The sequence below is a fragment of the Nuphar pumila genome, chromosome 9, assembly GCF_984573655.1.
Source record: "Nuphar pumila chromosome 9, dmNupPumi1.hap1.1, whole genome shotgun sequence".
NCBI lineage: Eukaryota > Viridiplantae > Streptophyta > Magnoliopsida > Nymphaeales > Nymphaeaceae > Nuphar > Nuphar pumila.
This window is the reverse complement of record NC_143257.1, coordinates 104,697,379-104,720,110: the sequence shown is the minus strand read 5'-3', so window position 1 is coordinate 104,720,110 and position 22,732 is coordinate 104,697,379. Positions and strand designations below refer to the sequence as shown.

The 22,732-nt window shown below is 35.7% G+C and overlaps 1 protein-coding gene across 1 annotated transcript in view; it reads left to right on the top strand.

Moving 5' to 3' along the window:
- LOC149828783 (Pectin lyase-like superfamily protein) overlaps positions 1 to 22,505 on the top strand; it is a 23,326-nt gene extending 821 nt beyond the window's left edge. Inside the window, exons 3-10 of the mRNA XM_090016968.1 lie at positions 1 to 114; positions 773 to 943; positions 1,035 to 1,055; positions 1,175 to 1,382; positions 21,499 to 21,580; positions 21,662 to 21,770; positions 21,846 to 21,962; positions 22,059 to 22,505. The exon at positions 1 to 114 is cut by the window's left edge and continues 15 nt beyond it. Of these exons, the coding sequence (XP_089873094.1) occupies positions 1 to 114; positions 773 to 943; positions 1,035 to 1,055; positions 1,175 to 1,382; positions 21,499 to 21,580; positions 21,662 to 21,770; positions 21,846 to 21,962; positions 22,059 to 22,319 (1,083 nt within the window). The 3' untranslated portion in view covers positions 22,320 to 22,505. The remainder of the gene's footprint in view (positions 115 to 772; positions 944 to 1,034; positions 1,056 to 1,174; positions 1,383 to 21,498; positions 21,581 to 21,661; positions 21,771 to 21,845; positions 21,963 to 22,058) is intronic.
- The last annotated feature ends 227 nt before the right edge of the window (positions 22,506 to 22,732 follow it).

Sequence of the window (22,732 nt, the reverse complement as noted above, 5' to 3'; positions counted from 1 at the left end):
TGGATGGCTGCTTGCTCCTTCTCACCGTCGATTCTTGAAATCCCAAGAGGAGGGACGTTTCTGGTGGGTCCCATCGACTTCTCAGGAGGCTGCCCATCTAAAATTATTCTGTTGGTATGTTAGAAACTTGACCAAAAAATAGTCCTTCTTTTGTGGCTGTTGTATGGATTCAATTCATGTTTTTGGTTATTGGGTGTCTGCAAGAATTAATTCCTGCTATTTAGTAAGATAAGAGGATTGGTTTCTATTTGGAGTTATTGTATCAATGTGACAGGTCTCATTCTTGGGGAGAATCTCAGAGAGGAACAATCTTGTGAGATTTTCAAAAATCTGTTTTATTTTCTCTTCTTAACGAAATCTCAGGAAAATATCTGTTTCTCAATTCTTTCATCCTGTTTCTCACCCACTGCCTTCTCAGAACTCAACATTCCTTTCACTCCGGTTGTATGTGTACGTACTTTAAAATTGGCAGAACTGGCATTCCTTTCACCGGGGATGTACGTGTTAGTGACCACTTTTCCTTTTATCATCACGGTGGCACCTTGGACGGCATCCTTGAGCTCCAGAAACAAATTCGAGTGGCATGAATATTGCAATGGTGCAATGCAATATCTTTAGAATAAGTGATATTGTTGAAAATATCATTGTTTTTAATATTATATGGGCCTTGCATATATCATGATAATTAAATCACAATGTTTTCAAGATATCAGCAATTTTTGTTATACAAATTGATATTAAGAACCATTGTTTTAAATTATGATGGTGCTAGATTTCTGGTAAAATAATTGCTCCGGATGATCCTGCTGTATGGGAAGGATTGAATCCTAGGAAGTGGCTATACTTCCATGGGGTCAATCGCCTCACTGTTGAAGGAGGCGGAACCATTGACGGAAGGGGGGCAGAATGGTGGGCTCGATCTTGCAAGACCAATGCCAGTAATGTGGGTCTGAGTTGCTTTTCTTTCCATGAATCGAGCTTCAAAAATGTGTTTCAAAGCAACTGCATGTATAATTCTGTGTTTTGCTTTGCAGCCATGTGAACCTGCTCCCACGGTATGTGAGGTTGGAGTATCTGGTTTTCTTCTTCCTTGAGAAATCTTTTATTATATTCCTAGGCTTTAATAGTTTTAGCTTCTTTGATGTAATCAATGGATCAATGGATCAATGTGCAGGCTATTACTTTTCACAGATCAACAAAGTTGAAAGTTAAGAATTTGGTATTTTTAAACAGTCAGCAGATGCATATGGCATTCACAGAGTGTTATCAGGTTAAGGTCAGTGGTGTAAAACTAATGGCCCCAGCTGATAGTCCCAACACTGATGGCATCCACATAAGCAGATCCAGCCACGTTTTGGTAGAAAAAGTAATTATTGAAACAGGTAATAATATGAATTTCTGATTTTGTCTGTATGTGAGTCATCAACCTATGTGTTATGATTAGATTGTAGTTTTGACATCCTACTTATCTTTATGTAATCTATGAAGAACTTTAGACATCTCTTTGTCTCTTGTTCTATGTTTTCCCTTAAACTCGTACTCCATTGTCACTTTTGCACCACTGCATACCTAAAGTTAAAAACTAGGCTTTGGTGATGTTTCTGAAATTTATAACCTGCTTGCCTCAAGAAAAGGTCCAGCAGCGATGACCTTATGCATCTCCAGGCAGCATAAGCTGCAAAACATATGAGTGGCCTTGCTAGTTTCTCTTCAGTTGGCTTTGCATTGTTGATGGACATCATGAGCTAACTTTCTTCTATTTTTGTCCTACAATTTAGATCTACAAATGCATCGACAACACTGGATTTCATTGATTATAATGTATCCTCGGTGCAAGCTGAATTATAATATTTCTAGGTTAAACAAAAAAAAAAAAAATTCATGTGTACACATTTACACAGTTTAGTGTGTGAATAATGAAATGCCTAATTTGCTTCAAAATAAAGATGTATATATTTGTACTAGGTTATTGTAGCTTTTAGCTGTATGCAATTTTTGCACCACGTTCTCCATCTGTCCTCTAACATCATCTCATATCAATCACTTGTTCTAATTAAAAATATTCATTACCTATATGGTGTAAAAGTGTAACGAGATATTGCGGAAATATAAAGAGTGCATACAAGCACTTACAACAATGAATAAAAGAGACAATATCACAAGTCCACAAAGGGACAATACAAGCACAAGCCTTTAAGAAGGCAACAATATAAAAAGCCTCTTATTGAGAAGAGAGAAAGCTCTTAAGAATGAAAAATATACAAGGGGTTCACCCCTATTTATACAAGAGGGAGAGGAGAGAAGGAGAGGCCAAAAGCCTAAAAAGGAGAGCCCAAAAGGGGGCTCCCATAGAGTCGTTGGGAGCCCCCAACGGTCACATTTGTGACCGTTGGGGGCTCCAACGACTCTATAGTTGGAGCCCCTTTTGGTCCTCAAAAATAACAAAAAAAGAATTGTAAAAATAAAAAAGAAAAATTACATTTTATAAAAAATCGAAAATAGTTGTTTTCTAAAACAACTATGTGAAATTACAAAAATACCCCTATCGGGTATTGATGTAATATATATATATATATATATATATATATATATAAATATATAAAAGAGATACATTTTAACAAAAAGTACTACCTCCAGCATTGGTCTTTAAAACATGCCAGTTCCTTGTTTAATGGGTCACCCATAGCTTTCAGCCTCTTGAAGTTATCTATTCAGTTTTATGGGTTATTTGATGATTCTCTTTCATTAAAGAAAGTAGAAATGCTAACTTTCCATTTAAAACCAAAGAGGAAAGTATATCGGGGTGGCAGCACTTTGTTATATGTCATTGAGTTTAGTTTAGTTATGGACAATTGTCATATGGAGAACAAAGTATTTATGTGTTCTTCCCTCCAGTTTTTCTTTTTCCTTTATCTTTTCTTTTTGTGAAAATTTTCTTTTATAATCATTAAATGAAGTGTAATATGATTACAATATCAAAACTATCATCTATTTCAAACAACTTTTCATAATTTCATTAAGTTTCCATCTTGCTTCTCCAGGTGTCATGGATGAATTTCTCCCTCTCTTGCAAAAGTTCAGCAATGTGATCCTTACCACAATGAAAGTGGGTTTAAGGAATTGCCAAACTGCAATTTGGGCTTCTTGAATTCATTCAACTTGTCGATGAACTCGTCTATATAGATTTATTTAAGGTCACCCGAAAACTCAGCATTCACTTCAGCCACGTTGACCTCATCATCTGTAGTTGAAACTCTCAACCATATGTCATGATCATTGACTTCAGCATCTAAGAAAAGTTTTGCAGTGAGAACTTAAAAGCCAACCCACAATTATATCTGCCTGCTCAATCTTAGGAGACTATGCAACCCACTTTAGCTATATTATTGAAGAGATACACGTCAAGTTTCATTTAATACATCCAAGCCTGCAAGACATACTTCACTCCTTTAGTCTTCTTTCTTGATGGCATGTAAAACCTGCAATTCTTGAGAAACTAGATCATCCCATCTGCAATTACCCATGCCAGGCTGCTTTTTCCTTCAAACTAAATAGCTAATGTCTTTATTCCAAATTAAGGGAGGTTTTCCAGGGATAGTGTCAAAAATCACATTCTTTTGTGTGCCGATACGCATTCCTTCTCAAGTTATTTATGCTTTTGGAATTATTTGTTGTATGTTGACATGCATAAGAGCAAAAACTTGTTTCCAAGTTTTAGCACTTTGTGATCTCAATAAACATCATGAAAGGGATCTCTAATATTTTCCAACATATGTTGCACATGTTTATTTCTCTTTATATTCATTTTATGGAACTCCGCCTGTGTATAACTGTTTAGTTAGTTATACACTGCCGGTCCCAAGCCCGAATAAAGGAGGGTTGCGGTAGGCCAGTGACAGCCAACATAAAAACTTAGTCATACCCTATGAATATGAACCAATATGAGCATTTCGTTGGGGTGTTCCCTACTGAGTGACGCGCTGTACTCTATAGGCCCGGAGGCAGTGATAAATGGGCAAGGGTTGCTAGGTCGTCGCTCGGAAGCGACGCGTTACACCGGCGCCCGGGTGTGGTGTCAAATAGGCAAGGGTTCCCTCACTTTGTTGGACGGGTGGGGGTAAAGAAGTTAGTCCAAGACCATAAAATTAGGTTAGCCACTTGGAACATAGGGTCTTTAACTGGTAAGTTGGTAGAGTTAGTAGATGTTATGTGTAGGAGAAAGATTGATATTTTATGTCTACAAGAGACCAAATGGGTAGGTGAGAAGGCAAAAGTGATAGAACCTCGGGGATATAAGATTTGGTATACAGGAATAAATAGAAATAGGAATGGAGTAGGGATTGTTATGAGTCGTGAGTTTATAGATAATGTAGTTGAGGTCCGTAGGAAGGGTGATAGGATTTTACTTATTAAATTAGTATTAGGTACGGATATTATTAATATTATTAGTGTTTATGCACCTTAAGTAGGTTTAGATGATTCCATTAAGCGTCAATTTTGGAAAGATTTTGATGGAGTAGTACAAGGGATATCTTATGGTGAAAAGCTTTTTATCGACGGTGACCTTAATGGACATGTAGGCATTAGTAGGGATGGATTTGAGAGTATCCATGGAGGCTATGGTATAGGAGAAAGAAACGAAAGTGGAGAAAGGATTTTAGATTTTGGTTTGTCCTATGATATGATCTTAGCAAACACTTGGTTTAGGAAGAGGGAGTCTCACCTAGTAACATTTAAAAGTGGGGTTAATACGAGTCAGATAGATTTTTTCCTAGTTAGAAAGAGAGATAGGGGTTGTTGCATCGATTGTAAGGTTATACTGGGAGAAAGTGTAGCTACACAACATAAAGTCTTAATTTTAGATCTTAGAATTAGACAATGCCGCAAAAGGGATAGACATAGGATAAAACCTAGAATTAAGTGGTGGGCACTGAAAGGAGCTAAACAAAGAATGTTTGTAGAGCAGGTAGTTAAGGGAGCTGATTGGTGTCTCGAGGAGGATTCAGACTCAATGTGGAATAAGATAGCGGGTGGCATGAGAAAGGTGGCTAAGAAGGTATTGGGTGAGTCTAAAGGCGGTGCACCGCTAGTTAAGGATATGTCATGGTAGAACGAGGATGTTAAATTAGCTATTAAGGTTAAAAGAGAGTGTTATAGAAATCTAAGAGTCGTGATAATAAGAATTTGGAGAAGTATATGATAGCAAAAAAGGAAGCTAAAAAAGTAGTTTGAAACGCGAGGGATAAGGTATATAAGGAGGTTTATGACAAGTTGGATACCAAAGAGGACGAGAAGGATATTTATAGGCTTGTAAAGATGAGAGATAGGAAATCGAGGGATTTGAGTATGATTAGATGTATCAAAGATGAAACAGAAAGGGTTTTAGTCAAAGATGATGAGATTAAGGAGAGATTGAAAGATTATTTTGATAAGCTATTTAATGGAAGTCATGCTCAGGATTTTGGAGACTTGTCCATTCCCTTTTCATGAGATGAATCGTGACTTCATGCGCAAGATTCAAAAGAAAGAAATTGCAGAGGCTTTGAAGAAAATGAAATCAAGGAGGGCAGTTGGCCCAGATGATATACCTATCGAGGCTTGAAAATGCTTGGGAGAGAAAGGTTTAGAATGGTTGACAAATCTTTTTAATAAGATTTGGCTGACAAATAAGATGCCAAATGAGTGGAGGAAGAGTACTTTGGTGCCTCTATATAAGAATAAGGGTGATATACAAGATTGCACAAACTATCGTGGTATAAAACTCATGAGTCATGCTATGAAACTTTGGGAGAGGGTGATTGAGTCTAGGTTGAGGAAGGTTGTCATGATATCGGAGAATCAATTTGGTTTTATGCCTGGAAGATCAACTATGGAATCTATACATCTTCTTAGACAACTTATTGAGAGAAATAGAGAGAGGAACAAAGATTTGCATATGATTTTTATTGATTTGGAGAAGGCATACGATAGAGTACCTAGGGACGTTCTCTGGTGGACAATGATGAAAAAATGTGTTTCTCTCAAGTACATTAGTATAATTAAGGATATGTATGAAGTGTTAAAATCTAAACTGTAATATATATATATATTATTTAATATTATTATATTTTCTTTTATTATTTTCTTTTTCTATTTTTCTTTATTTTTTTTTTAGCATCTAGTTCAATAGAAACTAGATATTTGATCCAGTCAAGTTCCTGTTGAAACTTGACTGTGCAAATAGGTGTTGGACTGTAGTCCAACAGCTATAATAAATGTTGTTGGACTATAGTCCAACAACTATAATAATAAATGCTGTTGGACTGAGCTATATTTAGAGACGTTGGAATCCAATGTCTCTTTTGGAGAGCTCAAAATGAGCTCTCCTCTCTCTCCCACTTTTTTGTATATATAGGGGTGAACCCCTTCAATGTAAATAACCATGCTTCTTAAGCATTTTGTTCATGAATAAAGTATTATTTATTTTTCAAGTGTTCTTTCTTTTATACCCTTTCAAGGGTTATGCTTGTAGTGTCTCCAATAGACACTTGTTTGTGAGTTATTTGTGCATTTGTTGAAGACCACCATTTCATTACATGGTATCAGAGCTACGAAATCCTTAGATCTTGAAGTGCTTCCGCCTCGATTTCCGTGCCACATTTACAAAAGGTGTTTCATCACCTTGTTCTTGGCTCAAGAAGATTTGTTTGAAGAAAGGCGAACTTGTGCTACAAAAAATTTTGGTTTTGTATCCTCTCTTATTCCTTTGTCTACTCTTTTTCTTTTCTTTTTATTTTTCTCTCTCTCTCCTCCTATTTATTCCTCTCTTACCCTTGTAAAAGATGGATGACAATGATAAGATCACCATCATTCCTATGAAGCTAAATGATACTAACTATGTAATGTGGGCTTCGATTATGAAGCACCACATTTGGGGAAAAGGTTTATGGGGTATAGTGGATGGTTCCGATTTGGAACCTAAACTATCTCTTACCAAGAAAGAGGGTGATAAAGAGGTTCCTCTAACGGAAGAAGAGAAGAGTAAGGTGTTAGCCACTTATGAAAAGAAATGGAAAGAATGGAGGATAGGGCATGCAAAAATTATGTCATGGCTCATCAATAGCATAGACATTAAAAAATGCTCTAGTTTAGCTAAGTTTGAGCATGCCGATAAGGCTTGGGAATACCTCAAAAACATGTATTCCCTTAAAGATATTGCACATGTATGCAATTTACAAGATAAAGTTCGGACAATGACTCAAAAAGATAAAACTATTCGAGAATATTATAATGAGTTGTCCGAACTTTGGGAAGAGTTGGTTCTTCTTGAGCCCAAATGGCATTGTGCCGAAGACATCGAGCTTCGCCAAAAGCAACTCGATATGGAACATTTCTATCAATTTGTGAATGGTCTAAGGCCAGAGTTTGAATCCACCAAATCGGCCCTTTTACATCGTGGAAAAATTCCTTCTATTATTGATACTATAGAAGAGCTCACTATGGAGGAAAATAGACTTAGAAAAAGTACTCCAAAAGTTGATGATGACTCCGTTTTAGCTGTATCTAGACCGGGGAATCATACTCGTACTTACAAGCCGCCTCATTTTGGAAGGCAAAATGGCGACTTTGATAAAAGAAAAGTTATTTGTCATCATTGTCATGAACCGGGGCACTATAGGCCTCAATGTCCAAAGTTAAAAAGAAGAGAAGAAAAAAGAGTTGCATCTGTTGAATCTGAGTCAAAAGATCAAGATGCACCTGTGTCTATGGCTCAACTGATGGAAATCCTTCAACCTCTTCTCAAAGGGGTATCCTCCTCAACCGAAGCCTCAACTGGAGCGGCAGTTGCATCTTTCTCCAGTCTAGGTAACTTTCCTTGGCTTTTAGATTCTGGTGCTTCTTTTCATATGACCCCAAATGTTAATAGTCTATCTGAATGTCTTAAAAATAACTCAAGTGTGTCAAAGGTTTTTACAGCCGATGGCACATCTCTCGAAGTAAAAGGAATAGGATGTTTTGAAAATCTTCAAAAATCCAAAAGATTTTTTATCCCAGAAGTTAGATATATCCCTAAACTTAATTTGAATCTCTTATCTGTCTCGCAAATATCTGATTATGGATGTAATATCTCCTTCTCTTCTCATGGTTGTTGGGTAAATGATCGCCAGTCAGGGAAGCTGATTAGGGAAGGCCATAGAGAAGAAGGACTTTATTACATGGACTTTTTGGAATTACCCAAGAATGCATTTTGTTATAATATTCAGAAATTAGAATTGGATTTATGACACAAAAGGCTTGGCCATCCTCATATGTCTAAAATTCAATATTTTCCAAGTTTGGAAAAATTTTGTAATTCTGAAAATTTTTCTTGTAAAGACTGCATTCTTGGCAAAATGAAAAGGTTACCATTTCTTAGTAGAACTTTTGTTTCCTCACGACCACTTGAGTTAATACATTCGGATGTTTGGGGCCCCGCACCAGTTATTTCCAAAGGTGGTTATACATATTATGTCATTTTTGTTGATGACTTTTCTAGACATACTTGGATTTATTTTCTTAAACATAAATCTGATGTCTTTGCTAACTTCCAAATATTTCATAAAATGGTTAAAAATAAGTTTCAAAATGATATTTCTGTTTTTCGCACTGATTCAGGGGGAGAATTTATATCCAACGAATTCAAAGACTATCTCAATTTACGTGGTATTACACATCAAAGATCATGTCCACACACTCCACAACAGAATGGCCTAGCCGAACGCAAACATCGGCACATTATGGAAACTACTGGGACATTGCTAATTGAAAATCAAGTTCCAAAAAGTTTTTGGGCTGAAGCGGTCCTAACTGCCACATACCTCATTAATAGGATGCCATATTCCTCATTAAAAAATACAACTCCAATAGAAAAACTTGTTAATTTAACTCCAGATTATTCTAGATTAAGAGTCTTTGGATGCAAATGTTTTGTTTTCACCAACAGAAATGACAAACTCTCTCCTCGTGCAATCCCATATGCCTTTTTAGGATATGCTGATAATCAAAAAGGCTACAGGTGTTTCGATTTTCAAAATGACAAATTATATGTGTCAAGAAATGTATCTTTTTTGGAAAAAGAAAGCTTCTTTGAATTTGAAAAATCCAAGGATGTCACTGAATACTCGTTTTTAATTGATCCAACTTCAAAATCCAATGAATGTGATGTTGGATGTGACCTTGACAATGATCAAAGTCCTATTGTTGTTGAAAATGATGATAATGAAGAGCAAATCCATAGGGATGTTAGTCTACAATATTCAAGACGTAGAGAGCAAAATCTTCCATGTGCATTACAAAAATACTTTGAAGTCTCACCTAGAAGAACGTCTAGAATCTCTAAACCTCCAGAAAAATTTGTGTCTTATGAATCTTTTTCACCCACGTATAGGGCCGCCATTACATTAATACAATCATATGTTGAACCATCATCCTATTCTCAAGCAAAAAATCATATAGAATGGATAGAAGCCATGAAAATAGAATTGGATGCACTAGAAAAGGCCAATACTTGGACGATACAAGATATTCCTCCGGGTAAGAAACCTATAGGTTGTAGGTGGGTATACAAAGTCAAAACCAAAAGTGATGGGACCCTGGAAAGATATAAGGTCCGTTTAGTAGCAAAAGGATATGCCCAAGAGTATGACATCGATTATGAAGAAACATTTGCTCCTGTGGCCCGTATAACCACTGTTAGAACTTTAATAGCCTTGGCCTTCATTAGAACATGGCCTATCTTTCAATTAGATGTCAAAAATGCTTTCCTGAATGAGAATCTCGTTGAAGAATTATACATGGAAGCCCCACCTGGTATTAGTATCCCTAAGGGTAAAACTCTTCGTCTAGAAAAAGCTCTTTATGGTCTTAAACAGGCTCCAAAAGCCTGGTATGACCGATTTAGTCATGTTATGCTTGATATTGGTTTTCAACCTTGTTTAACTGACACTGCTTTGTTTGTTAAGAAATCTGATGCAGGCATCATTATTCTTCTTCTCTATGTGGACGATATGATCATCACCGGAGGCGACAAATAGGGAGTTGCAAATATCTAATCTCTTCTTAAAACTCACTTTGAAATGACTGACTTAGGTTTATTAAGATATTTTTTAGGCATTGAAGTTGCTTATTCCCCTGGGGGTATTTGATATCTCATTCTAAATTTGCTCTTGATATCGTTTCCAGGTCTGGAATTACAGATGATAAGAAAGTAGACACTCCAGAAGTTGTCAATGTTAAAATAAAAATTGATGATGGAGAACTTCTTGATGATCCTACTCCTTATAGACAACTTGTTGGAGCTCTTTCTTATCTTTCCATTACTAGGCCAGATATAACTCATGCGGTTCATACAGTCAGTCAGTTTCAGCATGCTCCCACCTCTGTGCACATGGGAGCGATTTTGCGTATTATTAGATACTTAAAATCCTCTCTTTCACAAGGACTCTTCTTGTCTGCTTCATCTTCATTAAATTTAATTGCATATACTGATGCTGACTGGGGAGGTGATCCCAATAATAGACACTCAACTACTGGTTTTTGTGTGTTCCTAGGTGAAACCTTAATTTCGTGGAGGTGCAAGAAGCAGCAGAAAGTCTCTCTTTCCTCCACCGAAGCTGAATACAGAGCCATGGCAACCACCACTATGGAGGTTGTTTGGCTCAGACGATTGCTAGCGGATATGGGAGCTAAAGCAACGCAAGCTTCAAAGATGTGCTGTGACAACAAAAGTGCGATCTACATTGCAAGCAACCGAACATTCCATGAGCGCACTAAACACATTGAGATGGACTATCACTATGTGAGAGAGGAATACTTACATGGAACCATTGATCTGCCATATGTTACATCAGAATATCAATTAGCAGACTTCTTCACCAAGCCTCTCGCTGCTCCCAGATTTCACTTCCTCTTAGACAAACTTTCGCTCATTGTACCGTAAGTTTGAGGGGGAGTGTTAAAATGTAAACTGTAATATATATAAATATATATATATTATTTAATATTATTATATTTTCTTTTATTATTTTCTTTTTCTATTTTTCTTTATTTTCTTTTTTAGCATCTAGTTCAATAGAAACTAGATATTTGATCCAGTCAAGTTCCTGTTGGAACTTGACTGTGCAAATAGCTGTTGGACTGTAGTCCAACAACTATAATAAATGTTGTTGGACTATAGTCCAACAGCTATAATAATAAATGTTGTTGGACTGTAGTCCAACAGCTATATTTAGAGACGTTGGAATCCAACGTCTCTTTTGGAGAGCTCAAAATGAGCTCTCCTCTCTCTCCCACTTTTTTGTATATATAGGGGTGAACCCCTTCAATGTAAATAACCATGCTTCTTAAGCATTTTGTTCATGAATAAAGTATTATTTATTTTTCAAGTGTTCTTCCTTTTATACCCTTTCAAGGGTCATGCTTGTAGTGTCTCCAATAGACACTTGTTTGTGAGTTATTTGTGCATTTGTTGAAGACCACCATTTCTTTACAATATGGTTTTTATTGATTTGGAGAAGGCATACGATAGAGTACCTAGGGACGTTCTCTGGTGGACAATGATGAAAAAATGTGTTTCTCTCAAGTACATTAGTATAATTAAGGATATGTATGAAGGAGTAGTAACCAATGTCCGCACTTGTGGAGGGGTGACAACCAATTTTCCTATAACGGTTGGGTTACATCAAGGATCTGCTTTAAGCCCTTTCCTATTTGCTATAGTGATGTATGAGCTTACGAGATCAATTCAAGAAAATGTGTCGTGGTGTATGTTGTTTGCTGATGATATTGTTTTGATTGATGAGTCTAGAGCCGGGTTAATGCTAAGTTAGAATTATGGAGGCAGACATTGGAAGCAAGAGGTTTTAAGTTGAGTAAGAGCAAGACAGAATATATGGAATGTCAGTTTAGTAAGCAACGAAGTAGTGATGAGAGTGTAGTGAAGCTTGGTGAGCAAGAAATACCAGTGGATGATTGTTTCAAATATTTGGGATCTATCATTCAAAAGTATGGAGAAATTGATGGAGATGTAAATCATAGGATAAAGGTTGGGTGGATGAAATGGAAAAGTGCAACTGGAGTGTTGTGCGATCGTAGAATGCCATTGCGGTTGAAGGAAAAGTTTTATTCGACGACTATTAGGCCTGCTTTACTATATGGTACGGAATGTTGGGCTGCCAAGAGACATCATATTCAAAAAATGAGTGTAGCTGAGATGCGTATGCTTAGATGGATGTGTGAAAATACAATAAAAGATAAGATTTGGAACGAGGAGATACGTAAGAAGGTAGGCGTTGCACCCATTGAAAATAAGATGAGAGAGAATCGTTTACGGTGGTTTGGACATATTCGGCGAAGGCCTAATGATGCTTCAGTTAGAAGGATGGAGAAATGAGAAAATATATTAGTTAAAAGAGGTCGGGGTAGGCCTAGGAAAACTTGGATGGAGATGATAGGAAAGGATATGAATGCTTTGAACCTCACCGAGGATATGACATTGGATAGAAACGATTGGAGGAGAAGGATTCATGTGGAAGACCCAGAATTATTTTCTTTGTTGGTTCATATCGCCGACCCCAATTGTTTTGGGATGAAGGCGTAGTTGTTGTTGTATTCATTTTACGGAAAATGATCGTACTATCCTATAAAAATGGTGCATTCTCAGAAAAGCCCACAAATATGCCAAAATCATCCACATGTCTAAAATCATTGATTCCAGACTTTTTAGGACTATTTTACCATTCACAGCATATTTGTGCAGACCTCCTAACATTCACTCAAATATGTTGCGAACCTCTGAATATAGCTAAAATTATCAAGGAGATTCACAACATATTTGCGTGGACCTCTTGAAATTGCACAAACATGTTGCAAACCTTTGAATATGTTTAAAATCACCAAGGATATTTGCAATATATTTTCGTGGAGCTCCTCAAATTCGCACAAATATGTTGGAAACCTTTGAATATAGTTAAAATTACTGAGGAGATTCACAACAGATTTGCGTGGACCTCTTGGCATTCACACAAATATGTTGTGAACCTCTGAATATGGTTAAAATCATTGAGGAGATTCACAATATATTTGTGTGGACATCCTCACATTCACACAAATATGTTGCAAACCTCCGAATATGGTTAAAATTATCGAGAAGATTCGCAATATATTTGCATGACTTCCTTACATTTACACAAATATGTTGTGAACCTCCAAATATGGTTAAAATCGAACTAAGGAGATTCACAACATATTTGTGCGAACCTCCTCACTTTCGCACAAATATATTATGAACCTCCAACTATGGTTAAAATCATCGAGGCGATTCGCAACATATTTATGCGAACTTTCTCATGTTCGCACAAATATGTTACAAACTTTCAAATATGATTAAGATCAAACAAAGGAGATTCACACAAATATGTTGTAAATCTCTTCGATGATTTTAACCATATTTGGAGGTTCACAACATAATTGTGCGAACGTGAGGAGGTTCACACAAATATGTTGCAAATTTTCTTAGTTTAATTTTAACCATATTTGGAAGTTCACAACATATTTGTGCGAACGTGAGGAAGTTCGTACAAATATGTTGTGAATCTCCTTAGTTTGATTTTAACCATATTTGGAGGTTCTCAACATATTTGTGCGAACGTGAGGAGGTTCGCACAAATATGTTGTTAATCTCCTTAGTTTGATTTTAATTTTATTGGAGGTTTGCAACATATTTGTGCAATTGTAAGGAGGTTCACACAAATATATTATGAATCTCGTTGGTAATTTTTACCATATTCGGAGGTTCACAACATATTTGTGCGAACGTGAGAAGGTTCGCACAAATATATTGCGAATCTCCTTGATAATTTTAACTATATTCGGAGCTTCGCAACATGTTTGTGCGAACATCAGGAGGTTCATGCAAATATGTTGCAAATCTCCTTGGTAATTTTAACTATATTCGAAGGTTTGTAACATATTTGTGTGAACGTTAAGAGGTCCGCACAAACATGCTGCGAAGGGTAAAATGATCCTAAAAAGTCGGGAATCAGTGATTTTGGACATGCTCCATTTTTATAGGACAATATAATTATTTTCCATTGATTTTTCCTATTGCTAGTCCGCATCCTTTTGTGGTTCTAGTTTTATTTATTATTATAAAAAAAGTAAGAATAGAAAATAAAATGCAAAAGCAACTATTCTGATGGTTATGATTTGACATTCTGCTTTCAAGTTCAGTTCTTCATGTTGAGGTTGTTTGTATATTGTGGATGTTTTTACACCTTGACTGATATTTACTTGTGGATCAGTACACTCATGTCATAAGTGTACAAATACATTAAAAAAGGCTATGTGCACAACTCAATAGGAAGTATGTGCAACAAAGGCACAAAATGAACATTCACAAAAGAGTACAAATGCACAAAGGCATAAAAATAAATAAAGATTTTATTGAATGAGTGAGAGAGCCTTACAAAAAGAATGGATTTACAAAGGGGGTAACCCCTTATTTATACACACTTGAGGACCCAAGGAGGGGCTCCTCCATATAGACGTTGGAGCCCCTCCAACAGTCGTATTATTGACTGTTGGAGGGGCCCAATGTCTATATGGTGGGCCCCTTAATGCCTAAAAGTCAAAAGGTTAAAATAAATAAATAAATAAAGAAATACAAAAAATGAGTAAAGCATATCCAAAAAGAATGTGTGAAACTGAAAAAAGACTGTTTTACCCCTAGTGGGTATTACAATAATTAAATATATATCTTTATATATATGTATATAGATACATAGACATATATATGAGATATATATGTATGTCTCTCTCTCTCTCTCTCTCTATATATATATATATATATATATATATATATATATATATATATATATATATATATATATATAAAGATGCATTTTAACATTCCCCCTCAAACTTACGGTGTGATGACCGAAAGTTTGCCAAGAAGAAAAATGAATCTAGGAGAACAGAGTGTCTTAGTAAAAAAGTTAGCCAGTTGATATTCTGATGCTATATAAGGTAGATCTATGACTTTTTTTAGATATTCTTCTCTAACATAGTGGCAGTCTATCTCGATATGCTTTGTGTGCTCATGAAAAGTGTGATTCTTGGCAATATATATTGCACTCTTATTATCACTACACAACTTCGTAGGCCCTTGAACATGAACCCCCATATCTTTCAGCAACCGCCGAATCTAAATAATCTCCATAGTTGTAGTTGTCATGGCTCGGTATTTGGCCTCAGTAGATGACAGAGACACCTTGGTTGCTTCTTGCATCTCAAAGAAATTAATGATTCACTTAAGAACACACAAAAATCAGTGGTAAAGTGACGGTTATTTGGATCACCTCCCCAATCAAAGTCAGTATAAGCAATTAAATTTAATTTAGAAGATGATGATATAAATACTCCCTTATTTATGTACCCCTTTATATATCTGATAATTCGAAGAATGACATTCATATAAACTGATGTAGGAGCATGCTGAACTTGACGTGCAACATGCATATCATGAGAGATATCAGGTCTAGTGATGCTAAAATACATCAAAGATCCAACAAGTTTTCTGTAAGGAGTGAGATCTTCTAAAGGAACCCCATCATCAATTTTCAACTTTGTTTCTATCACTTCAAGAGTTTCACAAATTTTATTATCTGTAATTTCTGACCTGTCAATAATCTTAAAAGCATGTTTAGTTTGAGACAAAAAATAACCCTTGTGAGAGTAGACAACTTCTATACCTAAAAAATATGTCTAAAAACCTAAATCTGACATTTCAAATCTTTTTGTCAATGTGGACTTGATACTCTTAATCCCTTTAGTATCGTCACCTGTAATTAACATATCATCAACATATAATAATAAAATTACAATTTTTGCATTAGATTTCTTGGCAAATAAGGCAGTGCCAATATAACATGAAGTAAAACTATTTTCTATCATTAAATTATTAAACCGATCATACCAAGCCTTGGGAGCGTGTTTCAAATCATAGAGAGCTTTCCGCAAACGAAGAACTTTACCTTTAGGGACATCCATTTCTGAAGGAACATCCATATAGACTTCTTCATTTAAAATGCATTTTTAACGTCCATTTGATATATGTTTTATTTTTTAAACGAAGCAATAGTAATAAGACACCTAAGAGTGACGATACGCGCAATGGGAGTGAAAGTTTCATCGTAATCTATTCAGTATTCTTGACTATACCCTTTGGCAATGAGACAAACTTTATATCTTTCAAGAGACCCATCACTCTTAGTCTTGACCTTAAAAACCCACTTACATCCTATTGCCTTCTTACTTCTAGGTAGATCTTGAAATTCTCAAGTTTTAGTTTTTCTAAGAGCTCTAAGTTCATTATCCATTGTATCCCTTTATTCAACAATTTTCTTGGCTTCTTCAAAATTTTTAGGTTTCACATATGAATTAATGATACTAAGGCATGCTCTATGTTTAGGTGAAAAAGATTCGTAGGATATAAATCTAGAAGGAATTCTTCTAACTCTTTCGGTTCTATGAGAATTTAGATTATTTGTGAAGGTAGGTTCACTAGATTCACTATACTTCTCAATTGCACTTCTAAAGGTGTTTCTATCTCTACGAGTATAGGTAATAGGTTCATTGGATGTTCTCATTTCGGTAGGTTGTTCAAGAATTTGAAAATGAGAATTATTTTCATCATTACTAAGAGCATCATATATCCTTTGATCATCACTAGAAATATCATCATTTCTAGATAACAATTCAAATAAAAAAATAATCCATATTATCTCCATGAGGTTCATATTCTTCAAAACCACTCACATTTTCTAAAAAGGTTAAATTTTTATAAACATATAATTTATCATTTTTAACATCATAACATCTACAACCTTTTTGTGTTTCGAAATATCCAAGAAATGCACAAGAAATAACTTTTGGTGAAAATTTATCATTTTTGTCGGTAAGAACTAAACATTTGAAACTCTTAACTTATTGTAGTTGGGTTCTTTTTTATATATAATTTCAAAATGTGAGATTTTATTTAAATTTTTTGAGGGAAGACGATTTATAAGATAAACGGATGCAAGTGCCGCCTCGGCCCAAAATCTTTTAGGAATTTTTAAAGAAATAAGCAAGGTTCTAGTGGTTTCAATTATGTGTCTATATTTTCTTTCGGCTAAGTCATTTTGTTGAGGTGTTTTACGACAAGATTTTTTATAAATAATTTCATTCATCTCAAGATAGTTTTTAAATTCATTTGAAAGATATTCACTTCCAGAGTCGGTTCTAAGAATCTTTTAAGTTACCATTAAATTGATTTTTAATTATCATGTGATAGGTCTTGAATGACACAAAGACCTCATGTTTATGCTTAAGAAAATTTATCCAACAATATCTAGAGTAGTTTTCAACAAAAATGATTTAATAAGAGAATCCTCCTTTAGATATAACGGGTGTCGATCCCCATACATCCGAATGCACAAGTTCAAATGGTTTGGTTGTGAACATGGATCTTTGTTCAAAAGACAAGTTTCTTATTTTTTCAAAAATACAATCATTACAAGTGAAATCACTTTTACAAAGGTCTTTAACAAAATGTAAATAAGAGAGCTTGGCAATATTAGAATGCCCAAGACGTTTATGCCAAACATTTATATCTTTATGTTGGTTAATATTATAAAAAGAATGTTTTGGAACTTAAAGAAATTCCATGTAGTATGCATTTCCTTTTTTAGAGCCTTCCCCAATCAACTTCTCGGACCGAGGATCATGTATTCAACATTTATTTGATGAGAACTTGACATCACACCCATGGTCCAAGAAGTTGAGAAACCGAAAGGAAATTTAAATTTAGTTTTGATATAAATCTAATTTTGGAAATAAAAAAACCTTGATTTTCAAAAATTTCAATTCCTTTCATTTCAAGTGAAGCGCCATCCGCGGTTGAAACAAAAGGAGATATATTTTCTGTGTATTTAGAAAGAGCAAAAATATTTGATGTCATATGAAAAGAGGCACCTGAATCCAAAAGCCAAGTCTTATCGGGAGGAAAAAAGGTTGACATGACGGCTCTGAAAATGGATCATTTGAGGAGAGGTTGAAGAGCCTCCATAATTTGACTTAATGATAATGCTCTATTGTTGGAAGTAGATGGACCCTCTTCCTTGTGTGGTTGAAATGTTGTAGACATTGTCACCTTCTTCTTCCATTTTAAACAAACTGATTTAATGTTTCTTGGTTCTTTGCAAAAATGGCAAATAATTTTACCATATTCTCTTATTTGTCATCTTTCACTTTGGCCACTATTTTGGCCACCTTCTCTTGCTCCTTGATTTTGAAACTTATTGAAGTGAGGAGGTTTGTAAGTTTTCAAATTATTTTCCGGTCTAAAAACGGCATAAGCTCCTTCATTCTCATCCTTAGTTGAAGGCATGGCCAAAACACTTTGATTTGATTTGTTCATTCTCAATCGAGTTTTTTCTCCACTTAGCTTAGTAAGAACATCTTCTAGTGGTGGAGACGTGAAAGAAGATAGAAGAGAGGATCTTGTTTGCTCGAATTCGGGTTTAAGGTCATTCAAAAAATTGAAGAACTTCTAATTGCTTGTGTCATAGTTCAATGGCTTCTCCACTCCATTTTGGTTCAAGGAGAGCGAGTTTATCCCAAATAGATAATAATTCGGCAAAGTATTCTCTAATAGACATTTTTCCTTGTTGAAGAGTCAATGCTCGTTTTTTAAGATAATATTTGTGGGATAAATCTCTTGAGGTATACATCCTCTCAAGATATTCCCAAACTTGAAATGCCTTTCAAAATTTTGGCATTAATTCTAATCTCAATCGTAGAAAAAATCCATGAAAGAATTTTGTAGTTTTTCATTTCCCATTCTTCATGTTTCTTATTATATTCTTCGAAAGCCTTCTCTCTTTTCTCTCCATCAAGGACTTTTATTTCTTCTTTTTCAACTATAGTAATTTTGGGTTCGGGTTCCGGAATCGTACTTTTGATGTAGCCCCAAAGCCCTTTTCTCTTAATGTGAGCTTTCATATTACCGGCCCGAACATGATAGTTTGACCCATTGAGTTTGAATCCGAGGAAAAAATAAAAATCCTTTTCCCCTGTTGAGAGGCTTTTATGAGAAAAAGAGTCTTCTCAATTAGAACACTTACCACAGCGGATCTCCTTTAAGCTATTTGTTGTAGTACGTCCAATGGGAAGTAGATTGCATGAGCTTTCCATGCCAAAATACAAGAGTGAAGAGTGGGCATGATTTTCGAGGCAACCACCGTGATGATGTAGCACACAAGCTGTTCTTCTAGAGACCAAGCTTTGATACCATGTAAAAATATCTTCAAAAAGGCTATGTGCACAAAGGCACTAGATTCTCAATAGAAAATATGTGCACAAAGGCACAAAATAAACATTCACAAAAGAGTAAAAATGCACAAAGGCACAAAAAGAATAGATTTACAAAGGGGGTAACCCCTTATTTATACACACTTGAGGACCCAAGGAGGGGCTCCCCCATATAGACGTTGGAGCCCCTCCAACGATCAATAATATGACCGTTGGAGGGGCCCAACGTCTATATGGTGGGACCCTCAATGCCTAAAAGTCAAAAGGTTAAAAAAATAAATAAATAAAAAAATACAAAAAATGAATAAAGCATATCCAAAAAAAATATGCATGAAACTGAGAAAAAAACTGTTTTACCCCTAGTGGGTATTACAAGAATTATATATATATATATATATCTTTCTCTCTCTCTCTCTATGTATATATATAGAGAGAGATATAAGATACATTTTAACAATAAGCTCCTTTCACTGTCTCGTGAATTATGATCTCTTATTCTACTTATTTTCTAAGCAGTATGTAAATACTGATACTGTTTATATTGCTAAACTTTAGCTCATAGTCTTTTCCCACATTTCAGATTTATTAAGCTCAAAAACTACATTAGTTCATAGCTATCATTGGATAGCAGCAGCGCTTGTATAAGTTGGGCCATCAGTATTCCCAATTTCATTCTTCCAAATCATACAACAGACTGGAATCACTATCATTATCTGTGATGACATAATGTGCTTATATTAGCTTGGAAAATATGAGGACAAGAACATCGTTTATCAATTTTCTGTCAATATAACATTGGAAAGGAAGAAATTTACTCCTTTCTCACTCATGAGCTATGTCACACGGACACTTCACTTAGCATGTGCATCCTGTACCAAAACGGCACAACACTCTAACACTTCATGCACACAGCACACCAGTTTCTCACACAGTCAACATTTGTGTCATTAACTTTATCTATTCTTTTATGATTGTATTTACTTATTTTGTGTTCATGTGAGTTCTTTTTCTTTTAAAATTTGTCATTAATTACATTACATGTCAATTTCAACTTGGTTTTATTATTTGATGTTCCTAATTATGGTGATTTAAAATTGTTTCACACACACACACACGCACGCACACACGCATACCTCTATCTATGTACGACCGTGTCCCCGTATCCTAATTTTTAAAAATTATCATATTGTACCAAGTGTTTCCGCGTTGTGCCCCGCTCCCACATCTGCATCCATGTGACAGCTCTTGAGGTGCTGATGAATACTCCATGATGTTTGATGAAGCCTTGGATAGCCTTCACAGTTTGTTCCCTGGTGATCACTGATGCCCCATCTATCAACTCATGCTTTTAAAAATCCGAAAAAAAACTTGAAGGACCATGAGAGTTATCACAGTGATTTATCTTGTTGAGATTAGCTATATGACATTTTTGTACTTTTAACGCATGCATGTTTCTCACTCCCACAGCTGTTCATGCTGCAATACAGCTGTCTAAATAATATTGAAAAGAATCAAACCACAAGAGCACAACACACGATTTTACGTGGTTTGTTTCTTACTGAACTTACATCCATGATAGAAACCCTCTCTCTCTCAACACTTCTTGAGAGAGGTTCTTCTCCCTTTTTATTAACAAGCTAATCTGATACAAGGTTACATTCAACTCTTCCCTTCTTTGGAAAGACTTTTACATGCCCTTCTGGATATCTACAAGCTTCCCTGATATACATAGAAGTCTTGGACGTTAAGTCAGCTGGATTCTCTTTCATTAAGGAAGTTGTTTGAGATTCTATCTCTTTCTCTCTTCACAATGTTGGATCCACGTTCTGGCTTATCATCTTTCACTCTTTTCTTTGTACTTAAGAGGTTTTGATGAATTATTCCATGCAGGATGTGCAATGGAATACCATCTTAGTTTACGTGATTTAAATGATCCAAACACGAACATGTTAAAAGTGCATTGAGAATTCACAAACCTTTATCAATTATTTCTTTGTGAAGATTGATTATTTGCCTCTTTGAACTGTGTAACTCGCATCTTTCTGCTAACACAGCTATTTGTGCCATATGCCTGGAATTTAGTTCGCATAAACAAACATATGAGATTCTGATGCTGCTTAATGTTTCAAGGTGATGACTGCATTTCCATAGTGAGCAACTCTTCCAGGATTCGACTAAGCAACATCAAATGTGGGCCTGGTCATGGTGTAAGGTAAGTGAGTCCCAACATTGACAAAGACAACTGTTCAATCTCATGAAACCAGCCATACTAACTCAAGGGTAAACCCAACAGTGTTGGAAGCTTGGGCAAAAACAATACATTGTCTATTGTCCAAGATGTACTAGTTGATGGAGCTTTTCTAACCAACACAGAAAATGGTCTGCGGATCAAAACTTGGCAGGTCATGTTCCTTCCGCCACTGCTTTTTACTCAAAACTTATGCACTGTTATTTCACTTCATCATCCTTCTGTACAGGGTGGTAGCGGTTCTGTTGATCGGATTGTATTCCAGAACATACACATGGAAAATGTCTCAAATCCAATAATTATTGACCAGTATTATTGTGATTCTCTCATTCCGTGTCAGAACCAGGTATAGTTGATCATGCCATCAAAGCACACGTGCACGTGTGTGTGTGTGTGTGTGTGAAATTTGATGATCGGATCGATTCTTTCATTATTGATGCAGACCATGAGTGTACTGGTGAATGGAGTTGGTTTTTCGCACATCAAGGGTACATCAGCCACGGTTCAAGCAATCAGGTTTGCATGCAGTGATAGTTTTCCATGTCAAAACCTCTACCTAGAAGATGTTCAGTTATATTTGGCTGATGGAGGACCTTCAGAAGCCTTTTGCTGGAATTCTTTCGGCCTCAGCTCAGGATCTATATATCCTTCACCTTGTTTTGATATACCTTATCTACGTACTTGGAACAACAATCTATTCTAGCCCTATATATAATCATCATGCCCCCCCCCCCCCCCCCTCTCTGAGTTTTACTTTTGCTGGAAAGCATTTTGATAACCAGTTGGATTATTCTGTATGAAGGTTACCAGTAGAGCATCATTAGCAAATTTTTAAAAGATAACCATTGAAGACTTTGTTCAAATATGGTATGAATGATTCATTTGAGCTTGGAAAGACTAGAACCCAGAGAGACTCGGACCGATAATCTAAGCTTGGACCTGTGCCCAATCTTGTTCAAAATTCGTCAAGTTTCAGACTAGTCGTTTTCAAGCCATGACCAATACTTTTTATAATAATTTTGGATGTGATATGAATCGAGAGTTTTCTAGATTTTCATCCAACCCAAATGGATTTATTTTTATCTTCATGAAGATAAAACTCATCTAAGAAGAGTT